The following is a 23,784-nucleotide window of genomic DNA, read 5'->3' on the forward strand; positions in this document are numbered from 1 at the left end:
CTTTAAATGGTTGTGTTTAAATAGTTGATCCTTTTAGGGTAGGGCATGGAGAAATGACAAAATGCATTTTTAAAAGCTGGAGATGGGGCGCCTGGGTGGCGCAGTCGGTTAAGCGTCCGACTTCAGCCAGGTCACGATCTCGCGGTCCGGGAGTTCGAGCCCCGCGTCGGGCTCTGGGGCTGATGGCTCGGAGCCTGGAGCCTGTTTCTGATTCTGTGTCTCCCTCTCTCTCTGCCCCTCCCCCGTTCATGCTCTGTCTCTCTCTGTCCCAAAAATAAATAAACGTTGAAAAAAAAAATTAAAAAATTAAAAGCTGGAGATGGAAACGAAAATAGGAAAGATTGAGGACATTTGTTTCCTAATGACTGTGGGCTCATTTAAAAAGTTGAACGGTTATTCTTAACATCTTTGCCATTTTTCCTTCCTGCTTGGGCTGCAAATTCTGCCTTGTGCGGGATTGACCAGTCTCTTAGAGGACTGTGTCTGTTTTTTAATTGTTTAGGAGCTCGCTGTGTATGGCAGTTTTGTGAAAGAATGCTGTGAACTCATGGCAGAACTCAATTGATTTTCATTTAAAAAAATTTAGGTGGTTTCATGGACACCTCTCTGGGAAAGAAGCAGAGAAATTATTAACGGAGAAAGGAAAACACGGCAGCTTTCTGGTACGAGAGAGCCAGAGCCATCCTGGAGATTTTGTTCTCTCTGTCCGAACTGGTGATGACAAAGGGGAAAGCAACGATGGCAAGTCTAAAGTGACCCACGTTATGATCCGCTGTCAGGTAAAGCCGCACTTGAACTACGGGTCTGGCAAAATGTCGTCTTTGGGTGATTTTTCTGCCAGAAGAAGACAGCCATCACTTGCGACGTCAGATTTTCTTTGCTCGTTTAGTTACAGGCTGATATGCTTTTAGTACATTATTTATTATAACTGTTTCATCATTTCAGGACTTTGTTATTTACTTCCAGTCTATCTCTGGCAGATTAAATCCTGCTTCAGTGAATCACCTCTGCCCTGTACTATCGAATTTGTTTCTGCTTGATTGCGGCTGGAGTCGGTCAGCCTCACTCTTCCATGTTTCTAAAGTGGTGACCTCGGTTCCTCCTTAGGACTATCACAGTCTGGCCTGTGACTGCATTTGCCTTCATGTTACAGAGTTCCTGCATTCAGGCTCGGAGAATTGAATTCACTGTTTCTTGTTTTTAATGTGGTGATGGGACTAAGGAGGTTGATTCTTGGTCAACCATGTCAAACTTTGTTTTGACATAGTTTCTTAAATAGAAACTGTTCACTTACTGCTTCAGTTTTAAAATTCCATAAATACAGGGGCGACTGGGTGGCTCATTTGGTTGAGCGTCCAACTTCAGCTCGGGTTGTGATCTCACAGTTCGTGGGTTCGAGCCCCATGTCGGGCTCTGTTCTGATAGCTCAGAGCCTGGAGCCTGATTTGGATTCTATGCCTCCCTCTATATCTGCCCCTACCCCGCTCATACTCTGTCTCTCTCTGTCTCAAAAAATAAACATTCAAAAAAAATTTTTTTAATTACATAAATATTTTAAAAAACAGCTTAATTGAGGTACAACTCACATACCATGTAATTTCGCCCTTTTAAAGCAGTTAGTGGTTTTTGGTATGTTCACATATGATGCAATCACCGACACTAATTCCAGAACATTTTCATCACCCCAAAAAGAAACCTTGTGTCCATTCCCAGTCACTCCCCATCATTTCCCCTCTCTCCAGCTCTTGGCAACCACTAATCTACTTTTCATTTTCATGGATTTGCCTATTTTAGATGTTTCGTGTAGGTAGAATTATATAACATGGCTTTTGTGTCTGGCTTCTTATACTTTGCATAATGTCTTCAAGGTTTATCCATATTGTCCTGTGTGTCAATAAACTCTATTGTCAAATATTCCATTGTGTGGCTAGAGTAGATTTTGTTTATCCGTTAAAAATGGATGGGCATTTTAGCTATTGTGAATAATGCTGCCGTAAACATTTGTGTACAGGTTTTTGTGATATTCTCTATTTGATGAGACAACATCCTCCTATTTTCTTTTAATTTATAAAGTAAGTTTTCTTTAGTTCTTTGGACATATTTATACTCGCTGATTTCAAGTCTTTATGTGGGCTTTTTCAAGGACAGTTTCTATTATTAAGTGTTCTCCCCTCCCCCATGTTTGGTCCGTACTTTCCTGTTTCTTTGCATGTTTCATATTTTTTTTTGTTTGCAACTAGACATTTTTTTTTTAACTTTTTTTTTTTTTTCAACGTTTATTTATTTTTGGGACAGAGAGAGACAGAGCATGAACGGGGGAGGGGCAGAGAGAGGGAGACACAGAATCGGAAACAGGCTCCAGGCTCTGAGCCATCAGCCCAGAGCCCGACGCGGGGCTCGAACTCACGGACCGCGAGATCGTGACCTGGCCGAAGTCGGACGCTTAACCGACTGCGCCACCCAGGCGCCCCTGCAACTAGACATTTTAAGTGATACAGTGTGAAGACTCTGGAAATCAGACGCTGGCTTTTCCAGGGTTTGCTGTTTGCTGTCGCTATTTTTTTATTATTGCTGTAGTTGTTACTCTTTCTGTGTTCCATGATTTTCCCGTATTCTTTGCTATGTGTAGCCACTGAAGTCTTTGCGTGGTTAGTCTCCTAGCCTTTACCGGGGGCAGGGGGGAGAGCGGGGAGGGCTCTGTGTGTGTGGGTGTGTGTTGGGGCATACTTTGAGCGCTCTGGCCGATTCCAACTCTGCCTTAGCCTTCACCTTCTGTTTGTGCATAACCTCAAGGTCAACTAGAGGTAAAGATAAGGGATTTCTTGGATCTTCCCTACACTTCACACAGCCCTGCACAGCCACATAGCCCTCTGGATTCTCAAGAATATGTTAGATGTGTTGTTGTTGTTGTTGTTTTTAACTTTTGATTTAAATTCGAGTGAATTAACATACAGCGTAATAATTAGTTTCAGGTGTACAATATAGTGATTCGACACCTCCGTGTAACACCTGGTGCTCATCACAACAAGTGCACTCCTTGATCCCCATCACCTATTTAACCTTTCTCCCCACCCACCTCCCTTCAGGTAACCATCAGTTTGTTCTCTACAGTTAAGAGTTTGTTTCTTGGTTTGCCTCTCTATGTTAGAGGTTTTCCAAGCCCTATGTGGACATCACCTAGATTTTCCTTTTTCCGTTTTGGTCAGTCTCTTATTTGCTTTAACTGGTTGGTATTGCTGCCTCAGGCTGCTCTGATATTAAACAGTTGCTGCTGATTGTTTTTGGCAGATCCCCTGAAGACAGGGCTGAGTGAACTCTAAGTCAGGTCAAGTAAACATAAGCTCTGAAAACAGGGCTTTTCCAGGGAGCTGCTAAGCAGGCCCAATACAGGTATATCTCAGAGATATTATGGGTTCAGTTCCAGACCACTGCAGTAAAGTGAATATTGCAACAAAGCAAGTCAAATGAGCTTTTTGGGTTTCCCAGTGCATATAAAAGTTCTGTTTATTCTATACTGTATCTTATTCAGTGTACAGTTGCAGTATGTCTAGAAAACAACGGACAACAAACCTTAATTAAAAAATGCTTTGTTGCTAAAAACACTAAGCATCATCTGAGCTTTCAGGAAGTCATAATCACCGATCACAGATCTCCGTGACACATATAGTAATAATGAAAAAGTGGAAACATCGGAAGAATTACCAAAACGCGACACAGAGACACAAAGTGAGCAGATACTGTTGGAAAAATGGTGCCAATAGACTTTCTGGATGCAGGGTTGCCACAAACCTTTAATTTGTAAAAAATAACGTATCCACAAAGCACAAAGCACAATGAAGTGAAGTGCAATAAAGCAAGGTTTGCCTGTAGGGAATATTCTCCGGGGATAGGTCCCTGGAGAGGGTTCCAAATCCATTCTGTCCCCTCTGGCTATGCTGTGTTGCTGGCTCTCACAGCTACTGTGGTTACGAGGCTGTTGGTTTTCAAGGCGACTGAAAGAGAGAGGTGCATGGGAAGAGAGGGCAAGTTAGAATGCCAGGGTTTGCTCCTTACCAAGATTCAATCATTTTTCTCAAATAAATGTTCCTTGGACTGGTGCAAGTCCTTGGTTAATTTTCAGAGTTCTGAAGAAGTCGGTGACAGTTTTTACCAGTATTTTTGTTGCTTTTATGGAAGAATGGATTTTCAGAGGTCTGTCCTTTGTCATTCTGAAAGTGCTTCTCCCCCTCCCCACCGCAGTTTTATTTTTAAATAAAAGATCATACCCAAACATCTTCATATTTAATTTTTAGGGTTTTGCATTTTCTGAGTTTAACTGTTTTCCTGTTGTTTCCCTGAAGTCGCCTATTCTGATCTTTTTGTCAGAGAAAATTTCCTGGTCTCTGTTTATAATTTCCCTTTTAGAGTTTCATTAGAAGAGGAAAATAGAGACATGGGTGTTGGGGCTTCAGTGCTGCCTCGCCAGCCTTGGAGTTTGTTGCATTTCAGAGAGAAATTGTTACTTACCTTCTCTTCAGCAGCCTGCCGTATGGTTGCTTAGCCTAGAGTGTAAGTAAATAGTAAATAATGCTGTTTTTCGTTTCTTTAACCTACTTAGTTAACGTATGAAGGGGAGACTTTTGTGCCCCTGGTGCTGAGGGATACTTAGATCTCACACCCCACGGTGAGCTCTTTCCCATTGAGTCGGCCTTTCCTGTTCCATCATCCTTGCTTTCTCTCCTTTGTACTACGACAGCCATTTTTTCTTTGGGGGAGAGTCAGTCTCTGTACTTCAGCTGGGAAAAATAATAATTTAACATAAAGGTAATAGGATTTTTTTCTTTTTTTTGGTCTTGAAAGGAACTGAAATATGATGTTGGTGGAGGAGAACGGTTTGACTCTTTGACAGATCTCGTGGAGCATTACAAGAAGAACCCCATGGTGGAAACATTGGGCACAGTGCTACAACTCAAGCAGGTGAGAGTATTAGAAACCTAAAGCTTCATCTCCTTACGGAGTTTAGAAAATCCTGATACAGAATATTCTAAATATACAGAAGTAGAATAGTATCATGGACCTCCATACACCCATCACCCAGCTTCAATTGTGATCAACTTAAAAATCTTGTTTCATTGTTACCGCACTCCACTGCTCTTCCCCGGGGGTATTTGGAAACGAATCCCAGGCATTATGTCATTTCCATGATATCTCCAGGTGTATCTCTAAAAGGCTTTATGGAGTTTCTAAGGCAAGCTTTTACCAAGTGTTCGTTCTAGGCCTCCCTTTGGTTACCTTTGGGTGATTACACTTACTCCCTTTGGAGTTACTGCTACTTCAGAGTTCCCTCTTAGCACCTAGTGGCAAATTATATCATCTCCCCAAATAATGTTGGGATCGATTTATGAAGAAAAATAGGTTTGAATTTCTATCAGCAGAGTAAAGTGTGTGTGGGGATTGAAGAAAGATACATTTTCTGACAAAACAGAAAAGTGAAACTGTATTTGAAAACTTTTGTTGTGAATTACTATATCCTTTGAATTTCCTGTCCTTGCCTTACAAATATCAAGATGGAACTCTTTTTTTTTTTTTTTTTTGGTATTAACACTTTTTTTTTTTTAATAATACTTTATTCATTTCACACCAACTGCTGAATTTGATTAGCCCCTCAACACAACACGCATCAATGCTGCTGAAATAGAAAGCCGGGTTCGAGAACTAAGCAAATTAGCTGAGACCACAGATAAAGTCAAACAAGGCTTTTGGGAAGAATTTGAGGTAAGTTATTAAAAAAAAAAATTTTTTTTTTTTGCATGAGTTATTAAATCCTATTTTTAATGAGAGAGAAGTTGGCCCTGTATTTGGAATTGGATCTGAAAGACTTGAATCTGTGCTCTTTCTTAATTCAGCCATTGATTGACATGGAACAAGTTGCTGAGGGGGCTTCTCTGAAATAGAAGGGCATTGTGTTCTGGGAGAAGGGAGTTGGCAGTTAATATTCAATGGATGAGCCAATAGCTCCATTTGGCTCTTTTGGTTTGGACTGCTGGCAAAAACCCAGAAAAACAAAAGGATCTAATTCCTTTGGAAGGTTTCCAGCATTGGCTGGCTTCTTTAGAGAGAATCTATAGCCTTATTGCAGTGAATAAGTGAAAGTGAAATACCTCATGGTGGTTTTAATTTGGGAGTTGACATTTATAACTTTGGGAAGTGAACCGATTTCTTTCCTGAAACCAACTTGGGTAGGAGAATGTCCCCAGAGGGAATGTGCTATGTTCCTGTTTTCCTCTGGTATGTCACTTACCAATTCACATTGTGATCGTGTTCTCTCTCCTCTCACCCATTTGATTGAAAACTTCCTCAAAAACAAGGATCATACCGTACTTACTTTCATAGTTACCCCTAGCATGTGTCACAGTGCCTAGAACACAGTAGAAACTCCATAAATAATTGTTGAATGGGTATTTACATTTATCTAATGTTTATGTCACTTTATTATTACTATTCTGTTTATGGGAATGATGGACTATTACTTACTTTCTGCAGGACTTTTAGAATCAATAAATGTGGAACAAATGAATGGCCGCATGAAGTGGCTACAGGTCAGATCAGCTTATTGAGATAGACTTTATTTCCATTTTACAGAGGAGGAGCCTGAGGCTTGGGGAGGTTAAGTAAACCATCCAGCACCATACCACAAATACCGATTGCACCGCAGCGCTGAGGTTGGGTGCAGAATAGAACAGTCACAGTCCCCGCTCCACATTGCTGAACAGGAACTTGAACTCAGCTTTATTTTTTCATACCAGGCATTGGACTTATTGCCCAGGACACTATGTCGAACAAGATGGACAGGGTTTCTGTCTTTAAGGAGCTTCTAGTTGAGGGGCACCTGGGTGGCTCAGTCAGTTGAGCATCCGACTTCGGTTCAGGTCATGATCTCGTGGTTCGTGAGTTCGAGCCTCACCTCGGGCTGGCTGCTCTTGGCACAGAGCCTGCTTCAGATCCTCTGTCTCCCTCTCTCTCTGCCCCTCCCCAACCAGCGTTCTCTCTGAGATACATAAAAACGTTAAAAAAGAAAAAGGGAGCTTCTAGTTAAGAGAGGGAAGACAGTGATGAAGGGCGTCACTGAGAAACTGATGATCAGCATAATGAGTCAGATTAAAAAACAGTGTTTTTTAATGTTTGTTTATTTTTGAGAGAAAGAGAGCAAGCAGGAGAGGGGAAGAGAGAGGGAGACACAATTTGAAACAGGCTCCAGGCTCTGGGCTGTCAGCGCAGAGCCTGACGCTTGGCTTGTAATCATGAACTATGAGGTCGTGATCTGAGACAAAGTCAGACGCTTAACCAACTGAGCCACCCAGATGCCCCCAGAATTTTTTTTAATGTTCGTTATTTATTTTTGAGAGAGGGAGCACAAGTGTGGACAGGGCAGAGAGAGAGAGAGAGAGAGGGGGAGACAGAGAATCTGAAGCGGGCTTCAGGCTCCAAGCTATCGGCACAGAGCCCGACATGGGGCTTGAACTCACGAACTGTGAGATTGTGACTTGAGCTCAAGTTGGACACTTAACTGACTGAGCCACCCAGGTGCCCCAATCAGTCAGAATTTTTAAATCTCAAGCCCACTGCTTTCTTCCCTGTGTCCCACCAGCGGCAAAAATAAAGAGCAGCATTTCTGGTCATTTAATTCCATTCACTTGTTTTCATTCATTTCATGTAGTCTTTATAAAGCCTCATGAGATAGGCGGGATGAGTACAGAAATTGGAATGGCAAACCTATTTTTCCAATATGCAAAATTTCATATCTATCCAAGAGCAGAGGGCAGAGTATAATCACAGCAATATGTCTGTCACCCAGCATTGACAGTTGTTGATATGTGGCCAGTCTTTTTTTTTTTTTTTAAAGTAGACTCCATGCCCGGTGTGGAGCCCAACAATGGGGCTTGAATTCACGACCCCGAGACCAAGACTTGAGCTGAGATCAGGAGTCAGACACTTAACCAACTGAGCTGCCCGGGTGCCCTGTGGCCAGTCTTTTTTTAACTCCTCCCCACTGCCTCCCCCTGCCTTGGCTTATCTTGAAGCAAATCCCAGGTGTTTTTTCATCTGTAACTATTTCATTTCAAAAGATCATAACTAGAGTACCATGCTCACGCTTAAAATTATTAACAGTAATGCCTTAACATTGTGGATGTCAGTCACTGCTCACGTTTTCCTGATCATCATGCGTACACATGTGCACACACATGCAGTTTGTTTGAACTGAGAAGTGCTTTTTCCTACTTGATTAAGAAAAAATGTTGAGGGGCGCCCGGCTGGCTCAGTCCGAAGAGCATGTGACGCTTCATCTCGGGGTTGTGAGTTCGAAACCCACATTGGGTGTAGAGATTACTTAAATAAATAAAACTTAAAAATATTTTTTTGACTGTACTATATAAAATAGATGTGTATAAAGAACCCCCATGCATCATTATCAACGTTGCCAGTTATCCCTGATACCGTGTTATTTTTTTATTTTTTTATTTTTTAAACGTTTATTTATTTTTGAGACAGAGAGAGACAGAGCATGAACAGGGGAGGGTCAGAGAGAGAGAGGGAGACACAGAATCCGAAACAGGCTCCAGGCTCTGAGCTGTCAGCACAGAGCCCGATGCGGGGCTTGAACTCACAAACCACGAGATCATGACCTGAGCTGAAGTCGGATGCTTAACCAACTGAGCCACCCAGGCGCCCCTTGATACCGTGTTATTTTATTTGTAAATACTTTGGTATCTATGGAATTTTTTTAAAATTTATATTTTAGTTAATATACAGCACAATATTGGTTTCAGCAGTAGAATTCAGTGATTCTTCACTTAAATACAACACACCCACTACTCATCACAAGTGCCCTCCTTGGTACCCATCACCCATCTAGCCCATCTCCTACCCACCTCCCTCCATCAACCCTCAGTTTGTTCTCTATCGTTAAGTCTCTTGTGGTTTTTTTCCCTCTCCCCTCCCCCATACGTTCATCTGTTTTGTTTCCTAAGTTCCGCATATGAGTGAAACCATATGATATCTATCTTTCTCTGACTGACTTATTTCACTTAGCATAATACACTCTAGTTCCATCCACGTTGTTGCAGATGGCAAGATTTCATTCTTTTCGATGGCTGAGTAATATTCCAGTGTGTGTGTGTGTGTGTGTGTGTGTGTGTGTGTGTGTGTACACGTATATCTACACACACACACACACACACACACACACACACACACACCACATCTTCTTTATCCATTCATCAGTCGATGGACATTTGGGGCTGTCTCCATAGTTTAGCTATTGTTGATAATGCTGCTATAAACATTAGGGTGCATGTACCCCTTTGAATCTGTATTTTTGTGTCCTTTGGGTAAATACCTCATGGTGCAATTGCCGGATTGTAGAGTAGTTCTATGGAATTCTTTTTTTTTTTTTTTTTTAAATCTTAGATCCTTTAAGAAGGGTTTAAGGTTTTGTTTTTTTTTTTTTAATTTTTTAATTTGAAAGAGAATGAGCGTGTGTGCAAGCAGAGGAGGGAGCAGGGGGAGGGAGAGAGAGAGAGAGAGAGAGAGAGAGAGAGAGAGAGAGAATCTTAAGCAGGCTCTGTGCTCAGCGCCGAGGCCAGTGTGGGGCTCTAACCCACAAACCATGAGATCATGACTTGAGCTGAAACCAAAAGTCGGACGCTTAACTGACTGAGCCGCCAGGCACCCCGGTCGTGAGCTGTTTTTTTTAATCTATATCCTTGTTCATTTTACATTTTATTTATTCATTCATTCATTCGTTCATTCATTCAGAGAGTAAGCTGGGGAGAGGGGTAAAGGGGGAGAGAGAGAATCTCATGCAGGCTCCACACTCAGCGCAGAGCCCGACATGGGGCTCGTCTCGCGACCCTGGGATCATGACCTGAGCCGAAATCAAGAGTCAGACGTTCAACCGACCGAGCCACCCAGGCACCCCGTTACACATTCTCTTAAAATGGTAACTGAGGCGATCATTCGTCCACATCACTTTTCCTTCACAGTGGCAATGAACTTTAAAAAAAGTGACAGCAGTGAGGTGGGTGTCTGTTGCCCGGTGGGTTCTTGAACACTAACGTCACTTAGGCAGTGCTTAGGGAAACAAAGTCAGACCTTCCCGGAAAGCTTGTGGCATCAGGGGTGTTGCTCATGATCCTGTCGGTGGGGTCAAGATGTGACCTTAGAATAGCTCCTAGCGTGACTTTCCTGGCCTTGGAAAAAGAAGGTTGCTTCTAAATGCTGACCTGATAGTTTCGCTGTGACATCTCAGATTCAGGTAATCTTTTATACATTATTAACAACAAAGCCGGTGAACCGGCTTTTGGGAAAAATGGAAAAAAACAATACCATGTCTGTTCTCCATAGAGGTCAGGCTGATCTCATAAATTGTCATTCGTTAAATCAGAGCACAGGACTAACGTTTCATCTGATGACAGCTGAAACCAGACCTAAACAGCTGGTGACCTGCTTTCTGGGTCTCTTAGGTATCTGCTTCTCAAATCCAGTTAATTTTAAAAAACACCCTTTGTTTTTTTTTAAGTTCATTTATTTTGAGAGAGAGCATGAGCAGGGGAGAAGCAGAGAGAGGGAGCGAGAGAGTCCCAAGCAGGCTTCGAACTCTCAGCACAGAGCCCGACACAGGGCTTGATCTCACCACCCGTGAGATCATGACCTGCGCTGCAACCAAGAGTCAGATGTTTAACCAACTGAGCTACCCAGGGCCCCCCCCCCCCCCAAATTGCCCTTTAAGGTTGGGGCCTGGGGAATACAGCTCAGAACAGAACCAAACCATTATAGAAACCAACTAGATATGCGGAAGCAGAGACTCATTACAATCTAAACCCTCTGAAACTGAAGTTGGATCCTGACAGCAAGGCATTATTCTCTCCGCACTTGTACTTCAGTTGTTTCCCGGGAGGTGATAGTTTGGGATCAGTTCCTTCTTACCAAGGACTCTGATGGTCTCTACAGTGAACCAGAGCTCCGAATGACAGTTGTGTCTTGTTGTGGCCTGTAAAGTTCCGTGTGTCCTTTCGGGTACGTTCCCCCAGAAGACACTTAGGAGTTCCTTCTGCGTTTGACGCATCTTAAATACAAAGTCTCTTGGGAAGCTGCTCGATTCTTCTCTCCTTGGCCTCTGAAATGAATTCGGGTTGTTGGTCTTCTTCTAGGATGTGTTGTAGGATGAAGACACTGTGACCCCAAGTCTGACTTTTTCCTAGAGGCTTCCCATTCTTGACCTGTGTAAACATCTTACGTCTCTTGCGTGTCTCTGCTTATGAATGTGAGGAGGAGGATAGTTCTAGCTTTGCTGGGATGAAGTAAGGTTCTGAAGTGAGACACTCGCTACGTAAATGAAAAGGCAGGTTATGATCTTATGATTTTGTGCCTGCGCTGTGCGTTACCCGAAACCTGAGCTCAGCCTTGAACATCTCGGCGAGGTACGTATCGCACGGCCGCATTGATAGAGTATTTGCATGCTCTCTCAGCCTGTTCTTCTCTTTGGAGTCCTCTAGGCCCGGGTTGCCCAGGGGACACTGGGCTGCACCTTGACGCTGCATCTGACTGCGGGACCCAAGTGGTGGATGGAAATCTTGCTGTTGGCAGTCCTTTGGCCTCCACTCTCTCCTTTCTCCCTCCTCCGTCTTGCTGCCTCTCTGTGTCCAGTCTGCCTGCTCTCCACACACCCGCTTCATCCTTCTTTTCCTTGAGCAGATTCCTCTGCTTCCTGACTTATAAACCTTCCTTCTGGCCCCTTGCAGACATTGAAACCATCAACTTCGTACAAAGTCTAGGATTCTCATGGGCTCAGATGCCATCCATCTTGGTCTGAGGAGAGTACCAAGGACACGATCACTTGGAACAACTGTGTCTGGAGGGGAAAGCAGTTGTTAGAGATGAGTGTTGTCGGGAGCTGGGCAGACGTCCTGAAAATATTTCCCCCAAACAGGAGACGCTGGTGGTGGCATGATGTATTCATTTTCTTCATTCGCCAAGTAGTTATTAAGCACAGACTCTAGGCCGGGTTCTGTTCTAGGGTCTGGGGATGCAGCAGGAAACAAATAAAAGTCATTATCCTTATGGAGCTTTATGGCCAACGGGGAGACACAGTAAAACAAAGAAACGAGTGAATGTTTGTTGCGGGAGAGGGTGATACGTGCTATAGAGAAAATAAAGTAGGGCCAGAAAGGAAGGGCGCGCTGATGGGGTCATTACCATTTTACTCAGGTCTCTCTGATGCAGTGGTACTCGAGCAGAGAGTTGAAGGACATAAGGGAGCGGGCCACACAGATAGCCTCAGGAGGAGCATTCCAGGCAGAGGCCCTGAAGTGGGAACGTGGAGTGTGCGTGCGCGTTGCACCATCAGCAAACAGTACTGTCGGAGAGGAGCAGGCAGAAGGGGAATGCGGGTGGAGTGACACAGAGGAGCGAGATGACACGGGGTCCGTGGGCCCATGGGTCCGTGTAGCAGCATTGGCTTGTACTTGGTGACAGAGTCTGAGGAGGGTTCTGAACACAGGAGGGATGTGATCTTGCTGGCTGCCGCACGGGCGGCTTTCTGCAAGGGGGACATAGAGGCAGGGAGACCCGCAGAGAGGCACAGCACAGGAGCCAGAGCAGGTAAATGGCAGTGGCTCGGTTCAGGGTAGCAGCCGTGGAGGTGGTTGGGTTCTCGAGATATTTTGAAAGTAGAGTCAACGCATCGTGTGGTTAAGGCAGAGCTGAGGCAAGGATGTGGTGAAGGTTTTTGGCTCGAGCAGTTGGCAGGATAGAGTCATGGTTTACCTAGACGGGGAGGCTGGGAGGAATGGGTTTGAGGGCAGGTGATCAACTTTCATTCTGGACTTGTTAAAATTTGAACTGGTAGACATCTGATGGCGGTGCGATTATTCACATGGTGTTATGGGTGGGATTGTACTAGAACGTTCCTTTTTCATTTCACCTTACTAACACTCCTCAGTTCCCAGCCTCAGGATCATTTTCTCAGGGAAACCTTCCTGGATCCCCGTGCCCGTGCCTGGATGGGTTCTTGTGACAGGTGCACTAGCAGCAGCCCTTTCCTTCATACTACCTGCTCTCCTTGGAGTTCATGGGCACTCCGTGTGGCCGTTGTTTTCACGTTTTCTTGTTCCGTGAATTCGCAGAGGCAGATGGCGTTACTAGGTCTGTCAGAATAAAGAGAGGTTTTGCTCAGATGCAACTAAAGGTGATCAAATAACGAGATACACTTTGATCCTGCCATTTTAGGTGTGCTGTGTGCCTATTATCTAAGAGAAGAACCCAAAGCAGTCCGTGGGCCCCACAAAGACAGGTAGTCCTGCCTGGTTTCCTGTAGTCCTGGTAGAGACTCTAGGGGAGCCTGGCACACCATAGACAGAAAGGATGTATTTGGGCTGAGTGTTGAATACAAGTTGTTTGCAGGAGAGAGAGGGAGAGAGGGAGACAGAGAGAGGGAAGGGGGGAGGGGGGAGGGAGAAAGGAAGAGAGACGAGGGCGGGGGGGGGAGAGTGAGAAAGAGAGGGGGAGAAGGAGAGGGAGAGAAAGTGGTATTAGGTTTAGATGCTTTGCATATATTCAATAGGGAATGGCTTTCTGATGCTTAAAAAGTATGGAGGAATGTTCCTGGCTTTGCTTGGAGATGTTCCTCTTTACTACCCTGCAGTTTTCAGGTGGAGGCCCTGTTTGAGGGTTGTGAATGCACATTTCGGTCTTCGAGACCCATCTATACACACTTGCACAATAGGGTCTAATTCAGGGTGGCAGTGATGAATTTCAGAAAAATTTTAGCTTTGAATCTCCTGTTTCTGACTTACACACACACACACACCCCCCCCACAACACACACCCATACAAACCCCACGCAACATCATATTCACTGGGGTTATTTTTTCCCAGCACTTTAAAGCCTGTTTGCCTTAGCAATTTGATTTTTGTTTTTAAAGCCCATCCTCCTCCTATTACGCAAGCGTCTCTCTGTCGTGGTCTGAAGCTGTTTTCCATTCGCACGGGCAGCGCAGTCACTTCCTTGACAGCTACACAGATGTCCTGGACCCCCGGCCACTGTGCCATCTGACGTGTCTCCAGGAGGAGCTAATGCCTGCCTTCAAACCCACAGGCCGGTTCGATTTCTTTCAAGTGATTACATCCTGCTCAGGGGAGCTGTAAATTCTGCTTCGAGACGGTTAGGCTTTTATGGAAACAAGACTTTAACAGCACCCCAAAGCAGTGTCTAGAATAATAATTCTTGCTGGCGATCTCTAGCAGAACTCTTTCCCTTGGTGGCCAAGCCCCACCACGCTTCACCACAGCCCCCGAGTAGGGCTCCAGCCTTGGGCTGCAAGTGCTCCAGGCCGCAGGCCCCCGCCGCCGCCGGGATTTTCCACGTAGGTCCCAAAGCTCCCAGTTGCTTGAATAGAAGAGCTGCTGCCTTCCCGTGGGCAGAGCTTTGCAGCGGTTGGAGGTTTCATTCGGCAAGCGAAACGTTCCGCCCTGGAGAAGTTCCTTTGTTTCCTTTGGACCGCTTCTCTTCCAGCGTCTCTCTCTGTTCTGTTCTTTGCCCCTCCAGTGTCAGGTTTTCCTTTTTAGAGTCATTTCAGTTTGCCAGAGCCGCTTGACGTCTTTACAGAGAGTAAGAGCCGAAGGTGCTCTCGGGCACTTTTGCGTCTCTGTGTCACCTTTCCCTTTGGCCCCCAACCACCCTTGCTTCTCCCTGCGTCTGCCGTCGTCTCCTGTCTTCTTCACCAGGTGGGCCTGCGCTGTGGCCATTTCTTCTGAGCTCCTGCCTCCTTTAACCTCCGACCGTGACTGCTTCCGCCATCACTGAGCCAACAGGCGGAAGGCCGCAGTGGCTTTCTTACTGTGACGCGAGTAGTCTTTGCTCTAGCCTCTTTCTTCCGTGTGCTGCCTTTGAGACCACCGTCCAGCTCCTCATTCCCACGGTGTTCTTTCCTTGGTTTCTCTGGCCTGCAGCGGCACACGCCTGGTTTATTCCTTCTTCCTCTTCCTGTGCCTCTTGCTGGCCGCTGCCTTTTCCTCTTCCGACTGGCTAACTCCAGCGGTTCTCCACAACGTGGCCGGGGCCCTCCGCTCGTCTTGCTTGAGGTTCGCTCTTCGTTGGGGAGCACGTCCATTCTTATCCTATCCTGGTTCCCCCTACGTTTATCTTGCTTCTGAGCTCTGGTTTTGCCTTTGAAATGACGCCTTCCGTATTTCTTCACAGTTCTGTCTCTTCAAATTTGAGCATTCGAGACAGGAGCCTATTATTTTCCCCTTTAAACCAAATACCCCCTCCCGCCCCCTTTACTGCCCCGTGTCTGGCACTCATGCTGTTTATCCTTGGGCGCCGTGGGCTGGAATCCTCAGAGCCTCTCTCAATTCCTCTTTGTCCCGTTTCTGCCATACCCTGCCATTCACCAAGTGCTGTTGATTCTTCTTTCCTAATGTCTTTCTGCTCTTAGAGGGCGGAGGGAAACGCGTCTGTTGTCTACTTGGTGCCGCATTTGGGGCTAGGGAAGTCATCCCATTGCATCCCCAGGCCTGTGGGGTAGGTGGAGTAACCCGCGGGCATGCTGAGAAGTCGGGCCACCTGCTCAGGGCTGCCCAGGGAGGCATTCGTGGAGACAGGAGTTTCGTCTGACACCAGAGGTACAGGCTCTCGTCACCCCAAGAGACACGAACTGTTCTTTTCCCCTCTGCCTCTCACCCTCCGTTTACCCTTCAGGTGAACCTGCACTCAGCATTTCTCCTGTCTCTCTTCTGCTCAGAAACCATCAGTGGCTCCCTGTTTCCTGCGTGAGACACAGCATTTTCATTTTGACCAAGAAACTAAAGCCCAAAAAGAAGTGAGAAACTTGTCCCCAGGGGCCAGATGGTTGGCTGTGGTGTGAACTTCGTGTGTCAGAACCTTGTCACTCAGCTGTTGAAGATTCTTCTGCCTGGTTTTCAAGGCCCGCCATCATTTTTCTGACTCTCCGCATCTAACCCCATTTGCCTCCACTTCTTGGCACACGGCTTCTAGACTCATCGACCAGTCTCCTTCACCCTGAAGAACTCTCGCCTCTTAGCCACGTTGCTTGCCTTCCCTAACTTGCTGGGATGGCTTCCTTTCCTCCTTGGACCTGTCTAAATCCTTCACCTGCTTCAGGCCTTAGCTCCTCCCAGAAACCTGCTTCGGTTAGTTTTCATGGATCTCACTCCCTAGACTGCACACCACATAATTAATTCCACACTTAATTATAGATTTGTCTTGTACTGCTTGCTGCAGTTTCGTGTGTCAGAACCTGTTCTCCCCCGAGGCACCATGCCTTTTAATTCATTTTCCTACTTGCTCTCCACCTTCTGGGAGGACGGGGGCGTCTGGGCTTACAGCAGGCACCGGGAGGGGAACCAGGTCTTGGGTTGATTTTGTCCGTCACCTTCGTAAGTGCTTATCCGTCAGTTGGGACCTTCTCTGGCGCTGAGAGTCTGCAGCTGCCCCTTCGTGCCTGGGTGGTGCTGAGGACTCGTTCAGGACAGGCTGCCCAAATCCCACAGCAGAGAAACGGCGACAGGCTGTGCGGCGTGGTATCAGGATGCGGGGGGCTTTCACCCGCCCGTGGCGCCTGGTGACACTGCAGAGCTTGCAGCGGGGGGGGGGGACGGGATGAGAAATTGCAGCATCCTCTGCACACAGGACGGATGCCAGAGGAACACAGAGGGTCATTCAGACCGGGTAGCAGGCCTGGTTTCGGATCCTGCCCGGGTGGTTACCGCTGCCCTAATAATCATTCACGGCGTCAGGGCCAGGAGCCCACCTGCCTGGCAGTCTTGCTCCGCTCCCTCTCTGTCCTTCGGGAGGCTGCAGCCAAGAGTGGGGTGGGGGCAGAGCCAGTAGGAGCTTTTACACTTCTAGCTTTTATTTTGTTCATGAAAAACCTTCTTCTGTTATCGAAGCTTTTGAATACCCCAAAGTAGAGAAGATAGTACGATGGACCTTCTCTTCCCCTACCCGCACCCTTGACACTTGGCAAACGTTTTGCCAGTCTTTTTTCTCCATCCCCACCCCTCCCTTACCCCATGCAGTATATACGCCCTTGTAGTTCTGTTTTTAAAGGCAAGGTAATTGTGGTTTGGTCTGGCCTTGATGGTTGCTGGTGTTACTTTTGTGATTTGTCCCCGTTGCCCGGAACAGTGCAGGCAGAATGGTCACTGGGCCCTTGTCATTGTCGTGGTACCTGGGGATGCGTGGTTCTGCCAGTGTGTTTCCTGCCTGTCTGTCTCTCCTTGATCCTGCTCCTCTGTTTGGATTCCTGACATTCTGGCCAAGAACCAGGTCCAGTGGCTTTCAATCAGGGCTTTTGAAGCCTTGTGGGGGTCCCATTCGGTCATTATAGTGACTGGGGACGCTGCCCCTGGCATTTAGGCTGGGAGGGGCCCCGGGGGTGGGAAGCAGGAGTGTTCCCTGGTCATAAATGTCAGGGGATGGTTCTGCACGTGAGCACTTGTCCCATCCACAGTTGGTCATGCTCCTGGGCACTTCTTCTTCGTTTTGTTTTTTTGTTTTAAGATTTTATTTTTAAGTCATCTCTACACTCCATGTGGAGCTCGAACTCACAACCCTGAGATCAAGAGTTGCATGTTCCACTGTCTGAGCCAGCCAGGTGCACCAGCCCTGGGCACTTGTAAATATGCACTGTGGATCAGGGAATTGGCTTTTCTTGGTGCTTTTTAAGACTTAAAATCTGATACAATCCCTTTGGCTCTAGATCTGTTTTGACTCATGCAATCAGGCGATGGTAACTAACCTCTGGCCCATTTTGAGGGTTCGGCATTTGATCCAAACTCTTTGTGGTGTTACTTGGGAAAATGGGATCTTGCATCCCTGCTTTACATTGTCCCTTCTTCTGCCTGTCATTATCATTAGCATCCCTGCCACTGCCCAGTGGAGAATGGGGCTGGAGACACTGTGACATTTAGCCTGACAGGTCGTTCGCAGCTTTTTTTGTGTGCCACCGGGACTGCTGGGGAGGAGGTTGTGGAAGATAAACCATGGAAGGGTTGTGACGTGCAGGGGCCGGCTCGCTGGATAGTCTTCTGCTTCTTCCGGCCATCAGCCTGGCGCTGGGGAGGAAGCACCCCATAGCAGGTGGCAGCTGATTGTCTCGGGTGCAGTTGGGGAGCCTCTGCAGGCAGAGCAGGGAAAGTCGCCCTTCTTTTTATTTTCAGCCTCACTCTGGGTGGAGGGCAGCCTTCCACTGTGGAAAACGAAATGTGTTCAGACAACTTGGGCCCCAGGCGCAGATGAGAATGGGCTAATGGGCACTAAGGAAGGAGCTGGGGGGAGAGACACACAGTTGGTCATTACTAATTTGTGACAACTGCCAGCCGCTGCCAGTTAGCACCGACTGTGCCTGGGACGCAGGCGCCCTGGAGCTTGTCCGTTCTGGAAGACCCTGGGGCCCAGAGGCCTGTCTCAGCCTGCGTGCTGTTCAGACCCCAAATCCGCATGAAAGAGGCGATTGGTAACTTGATACAGGGTTGGGGGAGCCCCTGGCTGACCTGCATAGATGGTCCAACCAATGTGCCGTGTTTTTGCACCTTTTGTAGTAATCTCCCTTAACTCTTGCACTGACCCTGTGGGGTAGGTAGTTAGGGTTTTCCCCACCTTACACTCGAGGAAGCTGAGGCATAGACAGACTGGCTGAGGTTAGGGGCAGAGAAGAGGAGGAGCGTGAGTTCTGAAAAGCTGGAACTTGGTTGCAGGCCGGGGTAGACACTGGAGCCTGAGCAAGGGAGGGTCTGGGTGAAATTTGCCTTTTATAGAGACAGCTCAGGCCTGTGCCTCCGCCCGCAAAGCATCATGCGAGGTATGTTTCGTAAGTGAGCACTTGAACGCGTCACTGTCAGGTTTGTTTTGAATCAAGCAGCTTATTATTTCCTAGCCACCCCCACCTTGTAGCTTTTGTTGATGTTGTTTCTCTTCACTTGTTTGGCTTTTAAGTGCTTGAGTCAGCTTGTAGAGTTTGGGCTTCTTTTTGAACCTCACCTTAATGTCTGAAAATCAAGACTGAACCTTCTTCTCCTAACACAGCAGTGTTGCTCAGTAAGACTGGCTCACAGTTCAGAGGAAATGCCAGCTCGAAGAAGGCAAATGGCCTTAATTACTTAATCCGAGCTCCTTTTAAGAATTGGAATGACTGTCTCATCATCCGAGGTCTGTGTACATTGTAGTTTAGTCCTGCCTGGGTTTCAGCCGGGGACCGACTTCTGTTATGAGCTGTGTGTCAGAGCCAATTATTGCATTTTCAAACTGAGAGCCAAATAGCAATTTAAAATCTCGACTTTGATACCTGTCTGTGAAATTCAGATAAATGAAATGGAAATCTAGCGGGCCACTGTGCTATGCAATATTGACTGTTGCTCCTTATAGAAACCTCGATGGGCTAACCATTTTGGAATTTATATATACCTGTATAGCACACATATATTTTCTTCTCTTTTTTCAGTGTCCCTTCCACTTTCTTGATTTGCCATTTTTTTAAATGTTTATTTATTTTTGAGAGAGAGAGAGAGAGAGCACGAGGGAGAGAGGGGCAAAGAGACAGAGGGAGACACGGAATCTGAAGCAGGCTCCGGGCTCTGAGCTGTCAGCACAGAGCCCGACGTGGGGCTCGAACTCATGAACCGCAAGATCGTGACCTGAGCCGAAGTCAGATGCTCAGCCCACCAGGTGCCCCTTGATTTGCCCATTTGTGAATTCCGCTTACACATTAGACTTTTTAGAAACTAATGGTCCTTCAAAGAGGTACTTTCTGTAATTTTGAAAATAAAACCTTAACCCCTTGAACATGCTTCTGCCTGGCTTGTGCACCTTCACGTCTGTTTCTGCAGCTGGTCCTTCTCGCTTCCCCACAACCCCTCTTCTGCTGGGGCTAGCCCCTCTGTGGCTCTCTCAGATGGCGTTCCCCACCTCCTTTCCCTGAAGGGGAGTCCCTCCTGACCACTTGCTCTAAGAGCCTGACATTCCCTTCCTTACTCCCTGGCTGGGGAAAACGTAGGGAGTGGGTGTTTGTGTCGACGCAAGCAGACTCACACTGCCTGCCTAGGGCGTAGGGTTTCTGGGATAGGAGGAGCAAAGCTTGCATGCCCGTGATCCAGTGGTACCCGGTACCACTTCTACTGTATCCGAATTTGAGAGGTAGTATGTGGCTTGCTCTGAATTAAACGATGGTAAAAGTAGGCAGCAGATCATAAAGTCAAGAGCATGATCACAGCCATTATTTATATGCTCTACACCAATGCTCACTGGCTCTCAGTCTTTTTTGTTTAAGTTTATTTATGTTTTTCAGTAATCTCTACATCGAATGTGAAGCTCGAACCCACAACCCAAGATCAAGAGTCACACCTTCTTGTGATTGAGCCAGCCAGGCGCCCCAACTTTCGTTCCTAATAATTGTTATTTTAAAAGGTTTCTTAGGGGTGCCCGCGTGACTCAGTCGGTTAAGTGTCTGACCTAGGCTTGGGTCATGATCTCACAGCTCATGAGTTCAAGCCCTGTGTCGGGCTCTGTACTGAGAGCTCAGAGCCTGGAGCCTGCTTCACATTTTGTCTCCCTCTCTCTCTGCCTCTCTCCAACTCATGTCCTCTCTCTCTGTCTCTCAAAAATAAATAAACATTAAAAAAATAATAAAAGGTTTCTTTCCTGGCATGCCTGAGTGGCTCAGTCAGTTGAGCATCTGACTTTGGCTTAAGTTATGATCTCACAGCTTGTGAGTTCGAACCCCGCATTGGGCTCTATGCTAACAGCTCAGAGCCTAGAGCTTGCTTTGGATTCTGTGTCTCCCTCTCGCTCTGCTCCTCCACCACTTGTGCTCAGTCTCTCTCTCTCTCTCTCTCAAAAATAAATAAACATTTTTTAAAAAGTTAAAAATTTAAAAGGTTTCTGTCCTAATATTTATCCACTAAAAACTTTAGGCAAAAAAAAAAAAAAAAGAAAAAAAAAGTTTAAAAAAATGAAGAAAAGGCTTCATAATTCTAGTACCCTGAAAAAAAACCACTCCCATTCCTTTTTTGGTATATATTCTTTTGCCATTTCTCATACACATAGGCTAATGCAGACATATGGCTTACGTAATACACTGTTTTGGAAGTTTGACCTTCTTTTCACTTAATGTTTACTCTGATCATCTTTTCAAGGCATTAAAAATTCTCCAAGAACATTTAAAAAAAAAATTTTTTTTAACATTTATTTATTTTTGAGAGACTGAAAGAGACCGAGCATGAGCAGGGGAGGGGCAGAGAGAGAGGGAGACACAGAATCTGAAGCAGGCTCCAGGCTCTGAGCTGTCAGCACAGAGGCCAACACGGGGCTCGAACCACAGAGGCCGACATGGGGCTCGAACCCATGAACCGTGAGATCATGACCTGAGCTGAAGTCGGACCCTTAACCGTCTGAGCCACCCAGGCGCCCCAAGAACATTTTTTTTTAATGGTCGCAGAGCACCCGTTTGTGTGAATTAATGGTAGTGCTGTCCAGGCCGTCCTTTCTTCTTGGAAATTGTTCTTGACATTGTTGACACGGCGTTAAGATGAGCATTTCTGTAGCTGTTGTATGCAACTCTGAACATTTCCAAGGATAACGTTCCTAAAGCAGAAATGCTGAGCCAGGATTTTTTTTTTTTTTAAAGCTTTCGACATGCAATAATATTTACTTTTTTTCCTCTCCAGACACTACAGCAACAGGAATGCAAACTTCTCTACAGCAGAAAAGAGGGTCAGAGACAAGAAAATAAGAACAAAAATAGATATAAAAACATCCTACCCTGTAAGTATTTAATATTCTGTCTAGTAATAGTCACTCTTGGAGAGTTGGATTCCTCGGCGTCCCTGTAACTTTTCCCAGGAGCTCCGTGTCTTCTTAGCAGAGCCGAGGCCTTAGGCTTTTTCGATTGTGAGCAGTTTCCAAAATCATCAAATGCGGTGGGAAAGGATGATGTCATTCACTGAGTTCCTGTGATGCTCGTGCTTGGTAAAATGGCCACCAGGCGGTCTTGAATGTGTCATTTCCTTTTGTTAATTAATTTTGTCTGCCTAAGAATGAGAATCTCAGGGGAGCCTGGGTGGCTCAGTCGGTTAAGTTGTCCAACTTCGGCTCAGGTCATGATCTCATGGATTGTGAGTTCAAGCCCTGCATTGGGCTCTGTGCTGATAATTCAGACCCCGGAGCCTGCTTGGGATTCTGTGTCTCCCTCTCTGTCTGCCCCTCCGCCACTTGTGGTCTGTCTCTCTCTCAAAAATAAACATTTAAAAAAATTAAATTGGAGCGCTTGGGTGGCTCAGTTAAGCATCTGACTTCAGCTCAGGTCATGATCTCAGGGTTCATGGGTTCGAGCCCCACGTCGGGCTCTGTGCTGACAGCTCAGAGCCTGGAGCCTGCTTTGGATCCTGTGTCTCCCTCTCTCTCTGCCCCTCCACCACTCACGGTCTGTCTCTCTCCATCTCTCAAAAATGAATAAACGTTAAAAAAAATGTTTTTTTAATGTTTAATTAAAAAAAAAAAAGTGAGTATCTCAGGGCTTGCCATCTCCCAGGGGCAGGCCACACCATGACCCTCAGAGGTCCCAGACTTGTGTCCTTGCACTGTGCTGCTCAGCCCGTGCGTCTTGGGAAGACACGCCTCTGTCTGGGCCTCCGTTCCCTCTTCTGGGGAACAGGCAGCCTCCTCCCAAGGACCCGAACTGCTCTGCTCCCTGATCCTCGGAGCTCGAGTTACAGGAGATACAGGTGCATTCTACTTTGCTCCGAAGAGGACCCTAAGGGATTCGTAAAGCACTTAATTACCCAGATACTGCCTGGTAGAGCCAAAGTTGAGCCACAGGGAACGAGAGGAAGGATGGAGGCCTGTGGCGAGGACCCTAGAGATGGCACTAAACGGCTGTTGTAGCCCGCGTGTCCTGAGGGCTGCTCTGTACCGGACTCTGCACCTGTGTCACTTAATTACACCACATGTGCACAAAGCGGGTGTTCTTATTCTCCCGGTTTTCTAGACCATTTTAGCAAGATCCCAACGGGAGAACTGGCACAGGAGCCCTCACAGTCTCTGCTCTGAGCGCCACGCTCTTGGAGGGATCGCCAGAGTGGGCTGTGCAAGGCGGCCCACTGGGGTGAAGGGAAGGAACATTTAGAACTTCTCTTGATTTATATCCTGTGTCTAAAAAAAGAAAGAAAGAAAAATTTAAATCTGACATACAGATTGATGGCAGTGCATGCATAATGTATTTACCAAACTTAAAAATAGGGCATGTTTGTATATACATGTGTATATATTTCGGTGTTCAGAAACTTCACAAAGTTTATTGGGATGCATGAGCCAATTTGGTGAGCATTGCTCTCATGTCTCATTGGGTCCAAGCCATTATGTCAGGTATCGTAAATCTGTCGTGTGTGTGTGTGTGTGTGTGTGTGTGTGTGTGTGTGTGTGTGTGTGAGAGAGAGAGAGAGAGAGCGAGAGAGAGAGAGAGAGAGACAGTCTTGCTCTCTCTGTGTACATATGGACGCATACATGATACATATGTCCATCACATCCAAACGGTTATTTGAAATGTGTGTAGATGAGGATGGGAGAAAATGCAGCCATTCATAATAGTGAGAAAAGGCAATAGGAATTTGCAGAGAATCAGTCTGAGCCACAGCATGGTCCTGATGACCTTGGGGCAGCCTCATCCTGTTTATGTCTAAGTTTTCCTTTCTGCTCAGGAGGCCTAATGGAACTCATTAGTGAGATGCAGG

General features: G+C 46.3%; 1 protein-coding gene across 2 annotated transcripts in view; it reads left to right on the forward strand.

The window, feature by feature from the left end:
* PTPN11 (protein tyrosine phosphatase non-receptor type 11) overlaps nt 1-23,784 on the forward strand; it is a 79,850-nt gene that overhangs the window by 27,262 nt on the left and 28,804 nt on the right. For both annotated transcript variants that reach the window (XM_047827785.1, XM_047827786.1), the window contains exons 4-7: nt 587-779; nt 4,840-4,956; nt 5,641-5,754; nt 21,724-21,820. In XM_047827785.1, the coding sequence (XP_047683741.1) occupies nt 587-779; nt 4,840-4,956; nt 5,641-5,754; nt 21,724-21,820 (521 nt within the window). The remainder of the gene's footprint in view (nt 1-586; nt 780-4,839; nt 4,957-5,640; nt 5,755-21,723; nt 21,821-23,784) is intronic.

This window comes from Prionailurus viverrinus, chromosome D3 (assembly GCF_022837055.1).
Source record: "Prionailurus viverrinus isolate Anna chromosome D3, UM_Priviv_1.0, whole genome shotgun sequence".
NCBI lineage: Eukaryota > Metazoa > Chordata > Mammalia > Carnivora > Felidae > Prionailurus > Prionailurus viverrinus.